Source organism: Lonchura striata, chromosome 24 (genome assembly GCF_046129695.1).
Source record: "Lonchura striata isolate bLonStr1 chromosome 24, bLonStr1.mat, whole genome shotgun sequence".
Lineage (NCBI taxonomy): Eukaryota > Metazoa > Chordata > Aves > Passeriformes > Estrildidae > Lonchura > Lonchura striata.
Genome location: NC_134626.1, coordinates 6,489,566 through 6,499,230, shown reverse-complemented (window position 1 = coordinate 6,499,230; position 9,665 = coordinate 6,489,566). Strand labels below are relative to the sequence as shown.

General features: G+C 44.1%; 1 protein-coding gene across 3 annotated transcripts in view; it reads right to left on the bottom strand.

Annotated features, from left to right (window-relative positions):
* SPEN (spen family transcriptional repressor) overlaps positions 1-9,665 on the bottom strand; it is a 66,430-nt gene that overhangs the window by 14,673 nt on the left and 42,092 nt on the right. For 2 of the 3 annotated variants that reach the window (XM_021537848.3, XM_021537849.3), the window contains exons 4-10: positions 9,477-9,637; positions 8,114-8,314; positions 7,208-7,359; positions 4,587-4,712; positions 3,908-4,021; positions 2,657-2,770; positions 1,022-1,122 (exon numbers count right to left, since the gene is read on the bottom strand). In XM_021537848.3, the coding sequence (XP_021393523.1) occupies positions 1,022-1,122; positions 2,657-2,770; positions 3,908-4,021; positions 4,587-4,712; positions 7,208-7,359; positions 8,114-8,314; positions 9,477-9,637 (969 nt within the window). The remainder of the gene's footprint in view (positions 1-1,021; positions 1,123-2,656; positions 2,771-3,907; positions 4,022-4,586; positions 4,713-7,207; positions 7,360-8,113; positions 8,315-9,476; positions 9,638-9,665) is intronic. The other variant, XM_021537850.3, reaches the window with a different exon arrangement.

The following is a 9,665-nucleotide window of genomic DNA, read 5'->3' as shown; positions in this document are numbered from 1 at the left end:
TCCAAAAATGCCCTTCTCTTGCCTGAATCGAGCCCAGTTCTGAGGAAATGCTTATTGCTGGCACATCACAACATCTGGCAAGGCCTGGGGAAGGCACACTTGCATTTCCATTGATCACTGATTTCCAAACTCTGCTTGCTTTTAAATCTGCTCATTTTGCACCCTATCAGACCAATCTATTTTGCTGCAGAAAACTGTTGGGTATATCCAGCTCTCAGGTACACCCAGCATCATGCTGCACTGACTCCTGGGCAGGCAGAGCCCTAACTCTGGAGGGAATAAAACATGGGTGTTTTTTCAGTCACTGAAGGTAAAAAAGCCCAAAATGTGGAGTGTTTCTGTGCCAGGTCTTCAGAGATAAACAAGTGACTGTGCAGCATATGGTGCCAGCTGCTGGCAAGGGGCAGACACACAGGACACAGCTTTATTCAAAATAAAATGCATCCTTACTCAAAATGTATTATTTTATCAAATTACAAAAAAAAAAATTTTGGAAAGAGGGAGGCGGAGGATCAGATTTTACTCGCTGCTCAAGGGCTGAGCAGCAGTTTATCAGACTTTTTGTACACCCACCAACACACACATTTCTCTGTTACAGATAAGCTGCTCTCTGCATTCCTAAGATGTGATGAATGACTCCCAACTGTGTCCTGGTGACCCACCAGAGAAACAGGATACTTAAATATGGATCACACAGACAACTGAAACCTCCACCTCAGCAGGAATTCCACTAACTGGCTACACCTCAGATGTGTGAGAGCCTGCCTGCTCTGATCTGCACAGCTTAAGTTTGCTCACCTAAATTTAATTTAAAAAATAGTGAAAAGGTTAAAAAAATTAAAATGCAGAGGTGTTTTTAATGAAACTTAAAAAATAAGTATAAAGTTGAAAGGAAAAAACTTGTTTAAGAATTATGGCCTGAAGAAAGTTTGATTGTATGATGAGGAGGACAATGATTGTAAAAGGACTGTGTAAGGTGATGCTGGAAAACAAAAAATGGAATAAAAAGATTGATACATGCCTTCTTTCTGCCAGCATTTCATAGAAGTCTCTGATATCTTGACCCGTTTTCTCCATGGAATGATAAAATGCCAACTGACTCTCCCGATTTGCAAAGTCCACCTGAAAAAGAAGAGGAAGTCACATTCAGTCACAGAAACATCTCACTCTGCTAACATTTCCCTGTCTGCTGAAGGTGGGAGCAGAACTGAAAATAGGGGTAAAATTTAACAAAAAAAACGTCAAACACTTCCCAATTCTGGCCCTGCACATCCCCAGGAATAAAGATATTTCTCAGTGGAGCTGTGTAACTACCTCCTTACTGTGTTGTTGTAGTTGCCATCCCAGAGGCTTCTGTTGGGCAAAGCAGCAGGAAAAATACACATTATTATCGTGGTATTGATGTTTTTAATGCCAGGACAGTTCCAAAGTCCCTTTTATCTCAGGGCTTTGCTACAGAGGGCCAGGATTACGAATCCATTCTGGACTCCACAGTGTTTGCCTGGGGTTATAGAGCAGGAAAAGAACCAAACCTCCTGAACTGCAGCTCCCTGTTCCAGCTGCTCCAAGAATTAGTGTTTGCTAGTACTTAGAAGCGAATGGCATAGTGAAAAAAATTAAGGATTAGAACAGATTTCATTATGTGTATGTCATACAATGGAATATTTTTAACATTCTAGTTCCTCTTATTTTTTAAATCAGCCCAGTCCCGTGTGTAACCACAGCAATGGAGCACAGTCCCTCAGCGGGGTGTTGCTTATTCCAAAGTCATTAAGCAACAAGAGCCACACAAATTGTGAAACTTTTAAGGGACCACAGGCTTTCCTGCACTGGGAGGTGACTGATATCCAACACCACACTCAGAAACTACAGAATATCCAACTCCCAGCCCTGGGTGAGGTGGGAAGTTGCTGAGACCATGCCTGACATCACTCCCACTCTTTAGGAGAGGAGAAAGGAGAAGGAGGAAGATAATTCAAAGGGTTGGCTGACACCTCATGTCCCCAATTAGTGGGACTGATGGGACAGTCAGAACAGGTATCACCACATTCACCCAAATCCAAGATATCCCTGTAAATGTTGCTCCAGGAAGAAAAATACTTTCTGTGTGTTTTCTAAAGTAGTGTTTTCAATTATTGTTCAAAATCTGTTTCAGGAAGGACAAGATGACCTTTAAGGTCTTTTTCAGCCCAAACCATTCCATGATTCCATGACTCCATGTTGAGGTTACTGTACCCCAGAGCCTGGACATCAGCATGGGGCAGCTGGATGCAGCCATGTATTTTCCTGGAGGAATTCACACCTTCAGACTTCCCTTTTTTAACACAAAAACAGACAAAAGTTTGCCTTGGATTGGGGTAAACGAGGCAGTGACACGGACACCAACACTCAGGAGCTCAGAGAGACAAGTTCAGCGAAACAAACAGCAGAATACTGGAAAAGGCTTTTTAAGTAACAGTTCAGGATTCCCTGACATCTTGATAAGCCGAGCATAAAAATATAATTTAAGCCTTTGATATGTGGGACATGTGTGTCCCGCCAAGTATTCCTTGAGCCTGGCAGTCTGCACTGCCAGCATTTAAGGGGGAAGGCCTAAACAGAATTTGTTTCTCTTTTTTTGCCTGTTTTGCTTTGGTTTGGAGGTCATTCTGCACACCTTAATTTTATTCCCACCGATTTTCCTCCCCTTGGTCTCTTTTACAGCTGCTTGTGCATATTCAATCTCATTGTAGAGAACCAGGGCCATGCCTTTTAAGCGGTCAAACACCACCTGTAAAAAACAAAAAAACAAAACAAAAACCAAATAAGAGCCTCATCCACAGGACTTAATGTCAGTCCCAACAAAATCCTAAGTCATGAGGACACCAGGAAGGAAATAATTTTTAGCAAGGTGAATTTCCAGGCTTTTCTGATGAGGCATATTGGAATGAAGAGACAATAAAAGGACACGGGACTGCTTTGAATTGTGGATATTGTGGCTTGAGGTATATTATGCCTTTATTTTGTTTTTCTGTATTTTACTTTGAATATTTTTTTCTTTGTTGACTGAGTTTTGTATAATTTCTTTGTTTAAGGGTTTTTTGTGGTTGTTTTTTTTTTTTTTTTTAATTTCCAGTGCATTTTATGGGGGGGAAAAAGGTAAAGGAAACATTTAATCCCAAAGTGGAACTAGCTTTTGTTATGAGACTGCAGTACCACTCACCAGTTGTTCAACACCCAATTTCCAAATACTGCCTTCCTTTAGCTGCATAAATGTATTATTCAAGCAACAACAGCTACAATAAAGAACGTCAAAGCTGCAACACAAACCCAAAAAAATCCTTTGGGGAGGCCAGACCCTGATCCTGCAAAGATTTACACACATTGCTTAATTTTAAGCACATCCATGTCAAATAAAAATACGCAGGACAACTCCCACACTAAAGCTTAAGCACGTGATAAATCACTTGCATGGGAGAGGCTCCCGCTGCGTGACAGGGGTGTGTTGCACCATTGTTGACTTTCTCTCTTCCATGTACTTTTGATTGTCCTGATTGCTTTTAAAAAGTCTTTTTTTTCCTTGGTCTGACGAAAAAAAACATAGTTATGTCTAATTATGCAATTAGCAAGTGTGAGTAATTACGTAATTAGACCGCTGCTCTTCCAACTAACATTTAAGAAGTTTTGCTGGGGAGAGACTGTACTGCACAAGAGCAACAAATGGTTTCTAATACTCAACATCTCGGCTCACTTGAAATAACTTCTGATTGCTGTCTATGTTGATGGAGCCCTGTCAGCCGAATTCCACCCCAGGGAGAATTTTTTCTACCTGAGCTATAAAGCCCTGGACAGTGGGGTTGAAAGGACAGGATGGGAAGAAAGGAAGACAGTAACGACTTGGAAGCACACGCCAAAGCCTCCCACCTACCTTCACCACAGGCCCGTATCGGCAGAAATGTCGGGTCAGATACTGATCCGTAACGTTTGTGGAAAGCCCATCTAACCACACGCAGTTTGTAGGCATGCTCTTCCCAAAACCCAGCTGGACACAAAAGGGCAAAACTTCCATCAGTACAGTGCACAAGGGTTAAACTCACTGAACAGAGCCTGCCTGATGAAAGACTTATTTGGAGAAAGCTGTTGTTTGTATGGATTTTCTAAAATTAGCATCTGGTGCAGGTGCGAGACAAAAATCAAAGAGCAATTAATGAAAATAATTCTGCTTGTTTAAACAAATACAGTGTTTGACAACATTGGGTTCTTCTACAGTTTGAATGTCTGAGAAGTGACAGGTTGACAGCTCTGGGGCCTGACAGGCCTCGTTTGCCATGGGGAATGGGACAGATTCCCAGCACAGCCTTGCCAGACGTGGCCCTTCCAGGCCAGGGAACGTCAGTCTCTGAGTGCTCAATCCCAGGATTGTGTGTGCACAGAGCCAACAAAAATGCTGATTAATCCCAATCAGGTGGTGGTTGAAATCATCACACTCTGATATGATCTTGCATTAAAAACCATCTTACTTCCATAAACTACCTCGCTGTGAAACATCCCACGATGAGGCTTTGGAAGACACAAGAAGGATACAGTCCAGGGGAGGATTTCTTTACCTTGAGCCTGTTATTTCCAAGATATTCCCCATCCATCTTCTTAATGGCTTTGCAGACGCTGGCGATGTCGCAGTACTGCAGGAACGCGTACTGAGGGACACCGTTCACCTTCTTAATGTCGATGTCCTGGGGACAAGCACAAAACACAACAGCCCACAGTCAGCAGTCAATCCCATCTAAGAGGACTTGGCTTTTTTCAGGGACACATGGCACAGCAAGCTCTTTAATTAATATTTTCTTCAGAGGGAGGATTTAAACAATAGTAGACAGTTAGAACTTTACTGTTCTGTTGCATCTCAAAACCAAATCCTTACTGAGCAGGGAAAGCTCTTTATCCCGCAGATTTAAAATGCAAGCCCGCAGAACTAAGCCTGACCTGATCAACAAACACCAGCTTTAGGCTGTTAATACTATATCAAGAAGAGACAATTCAGGATCAAAGAAATACAGATTAATTTTCGCTCACAAAGGCTCAAGAGAAAACAACCTGCTCCGATCCTCATCCCTGAGCCAAGCTGGGCTTCTTTTCCAAATAAATCATGATCATCCTGTTCCTAGAAACACAAAGTGATGTTGGACTCATCTCTTGAACCAGACTGACTCATGGCAAAGGCAAAAAAGATTCTCAACTTCAGTTGCTGTTGCTCTTTAAAACCAAGCCACCATGGGCCCATTCACAAGTACAGCCAGAGGCCCACAGAGCCAAATAAAGGCTGATTTTAATAGATTTTAAAAAGCCCAGCAAGCCAGGAACTGACATTTGGTTAACAAACAAGCTCAGCACTAGCACTGGAAATGTACCCAAACCTCTGAACAAACTCATGATACTATGATTCATTCCAAGCTGAAAATAGGAGGTGGAGGGTTTGGCTTTATTTGTTGGAATAGCAGGAGCTGCCTTTGTGAGCCACACATGGATCTAAGCACAAATGTTCCAATGTCCAGGACAGACTAATTTCATGGTTAATAAATTTAGGGACAAGGCAGCAGTTTGACACACTCTCACCCAAGAGCTCTTTATCTGGGAAAACAGAAGTAAACAGGGAGATTTACACAACTATTAGACTCCTACAGCCCTGGCCTAATGATTTAAGTGGAATATTAATAGAAAACTACACTTCCAAGTGTTTGAAGTAGCACAACTGCAACCATGGCAAATTATACTTGACCACTCACCCTGGGCAAGCAATTCCTTGTGACAGGCAAATAAAGTATCATTATTGTGCTCATTACCCCTCAGAAAGGTTATAAAGCTGGTCCCTTCTGCACCTGAGCTTGCAAGTTTTCCTGGAAACAGCGAGGCAGTGCTGCCTCCCAGTTCTGAGCCATTAATAATGCTGACAGGGAGCACCACAGCACACAAAAGGCAATTTACACTAGCACTGATAAACATCTTTATCAGGAGAGCTCTGCTGATCTAACACTGGAAAAGGGTTCAAGCCACAGACATGGCACGAATTCATAAATCAGTTTTGGTGTCGAGGATACAGCAGAGTCTGCATACACAGACATCATGAAACGGGGATTTTGTATTTGTTCACATTGCACATGGAAGCAACCTCCTCTTCTTTTGGGGAGTAGCAGGGATGGGGTTCCTGGAATGTGTGACTGATTCCTCAGCAGTGATAAAGACATGTCATAGCAGAGTGAAGGAGGCACAGCACATTCACAAGCACCCACAGCTGACAGGGAGAACACGAACCATCTGAAGCTCAGACTCAACAGCAATCACAGAATGAATTCCAGAATGGTTTGGGTTGGAAGGGTCCTTACAGCTCATCCAGTTCTACCCCCTGCCATGGGCAGGGTCACATTCCACTGTCCTAGGCTGCTCCAAGCACTGTCTAACCTGGCCTTGGACACCTCCAGGAATGAGGCAGCCACAGCTTCCCTGGGCAACCTGTAAGGGCCTCCCCACCCTCCTGGGGAAAAATTCCTTCCCAATATCCCACCTAACTCTGCCCTCCTTCAGCTTAAGGCTTGTCCTTTCACTCCATGCCCGTGTGAAAATTATTTAAATAGGATAGTTGCATGACTTTTATGGAAAATTTCCCTTAAATATAACATTGATGTGAATCGATAGAAAGTCATGAGCAGAGGAGAGGAGGCTGCTCTACCTCATCTGGATACTCCCCCTCAGCTGAAAACCCAAATGCCTCATGTGCCATCACTGATCCATCTGCTCCAGTCCCCTCTGCCTGGGCACAGGGCTGCTTCCACATACACTGACCAAGCCCCTTGTTCCAGGAATCAACAGGAAACTCAGATTCACACAGTTGTAGGAGTCAACACGAGAACATCACCTGGCATACTCATATCCCAAACATGAAGTCAGCTTGGAGCTACCAGGAGAGAATTACAAGGAGAAAACAGCAGGAGAGACATTTGTTGTGAACACCCCTAGGACAGTTTTTCCTGCTAAGCTACCCCTCAACATTCATATGCTGAACTCTGAATACAAAGAAAAGCTTTCAGGTATATTCCAGCAAGATGAGTGACTCAGATTATTACAGAAAGACTGAATTATCTGTCGTTGACAGATTTAGCACCACTTACAGCATTTTACAGGTCTGTACAGACAGGGGAGCAGTGCCACCCCACACAGGACACCATTCACATACCACTATTCCCCCAAAGCGCTGGAAGATGTTGCGAAGGTCATGGTAGGTGGTTGTTTTCTCCAGGTTGCCTATGAACAGAGTTCTCGTTGCCTTTGGGTGAAACTCATCTATCCTTTCATCCAAAGGACGAAATTCATTCTCGCTTTCGGTTTCTAGGATAAAAGAGAGTAGGAAATTTGTAACGACTGGAGATTTGGTGCATGTTGGTTTATTCAGGTCTCCTTCTTGATCTGAACAAGAGTAACTTGTTTTTGAGAAAAACACCCAGTACTGCACCCATGACTTGTTATTTATGTGGGATTGGGAATTTTTATATTCCGCGGAGGAATCTGAGCATCTCAGGTGAAAGGGAGCTGCAACTGCTTCTCTGGAAATTTACTCTTACCAAGTATCAATGCTTGAGTGCATGAATTCCAATAAGGTTTCCCTGTGCTTGGGGAAGAGCACGTGGCAGGAGTTTGTTTTCAGGAATCAATTTTTAAAGAAGCCATTGAAGTGCAGTCTGAGAACTTCACCACGTGCTCAGGGCTGCAGCTCTCACTGGTCGGTCACGTGGGCTGTGCTGCCACAGCCTCAAAACGCAGCACTCGTTGGCTGTTTTAATTAAAAGGAGACGAAACGAGGCTGGGAGGACTCAGTTCTGTGCTCACACCACCCACTGGCAGCTGCTCCACCGAGACGTGGCAGATGAGATCGTTCCTTGCAGCAGATCCCACTGTTTGGGAGGAGGGCAGGTTTCCTTCTCTCTCGCTGTTTGATCCAAGAGCATCCACTCTTTTTGCTCTGGAGTTTATCGTGACATTTTTCCCAGTTTCTTTCAATGTTTCCTATTTCTATTCTGCCTCTTTACAACAGCTCCTGAACACACCCAGAACAGTCCTGTTGGGAGAAGGGCATGGACCTTACCTGGTCCTATCCAGGCTGTGACTTCAATCTGCATGCCAAAGAAGAGCTTTCCTTTGGAGGCATTCAGTGCTTTCTCCTGGTCCTCCTGCTGCCGGAAGAACACGAGCCCGTACCGCTCCTCGGACGCGCCGTGGATCTGCACCGACGTCACCTTCCCGTACTTCTTGAATTCGTGGAAAAGTCCATCTTTAAGGCTTGTATCTAAACCAACAAATAAATATTAACACTGCAGAAACATCACTTCTACCAGCTCAGCAGCACCATAAAGGACATGAAGAACTCTGACAGTCTTTCTGAAATGTGACTTCATCCCATTTAACTCTGTGCTCACATGAGTGCCCTTTTTAATTTGGGTGTTAATTTTGCCAATGTCCAAAGTTTCTTGCTGATCTTTCTCTTTTAAACCCAAGAAACTACACACATGAGGTTTTACATGGCTAAAGCTGGCGGTGGATGGTTTCTGCTTCTGAGACACCCAGTTCCAGGCGAAGAAGAAATAACAGGGATACTCAATTAAAAATCCCACAGGAATACTGTACACAGCTGGGATGAGGTGTCTGGAGTGGAGGCTGGAGTCACACAGCATGCAGTTCAGTCAATTCAGAAATATAACTAGGCAGATCCATCAGATTTTGCAGAATCTGACTCAGCCCCACACAGTCTGTCTGAGATTCGTGGAATATTGACCTCAGCATCGTGTACTTTCAAGGAATATGACAGGCATTAAATCTATAGGAAGATACCAACACGTGAGGTTCTCTGCTCACAAGATTAACAGATATTATTTTAGGTCAGCCACTGCTTCTGCATCCATGAATTCTGTTAAAACTGTTTCACAACTTATGCCATGCTGGTTTTTCCTGTGGAATCTCTCCTGTGCTCAGCACAGGGAACAGGGAGTAATCATGGGCACTCCTCAGCACTGTGTTATTTCCCATGCAATATGCATTGCCTTTACAAATATGCTCAGGGGTGCTTTAAGGCACTCAAACTGCAACAGAAAACCCTCAACTTTGCAAATTAAAAAATAAATTGAAGCAGGGTGAGATAAAAGAATCAAAGTTTTAAGTTAAAAATGGAGATGTGTCAGTTTTTTCCCTGGGAAAGCCTATATTACTGTTAGAAGCACCAGTTCCAGGAGCTGGAAATGCCCACTACTTGGAGCTGGGACCAGCAGGGTTTCTCACAGATGGTCACTAATTAAGCAATTTTCCCACTGTCACACAAGAACTGAGGCAGAAGCAGGGAGAGAATCCCATCCTCAGAGGCAGCACATGGCTGCTGTGCATCAAAGACTCAGTACAGGTTATCCCACCAGTCCCACCCCCTTTGTCCCCTGCTGCCCTTTCCTGAGTGAATTTACCTGTTGAGCGCACTGGAAGATTTTGCACCTTGATCCCAAAACTCTTCCGGGGCTCATCCTTCTCCAGCGACGGGAGCAGCTGGGACGCGGGCGCGGGCACGGCCGTGGATTGCACCGAGCGCGCCGGGGACTCGTCGCTCGAGCTGCTGCTGGAGTCACTGCTGGGAATGGCATGGAGAGAAGGGTGAG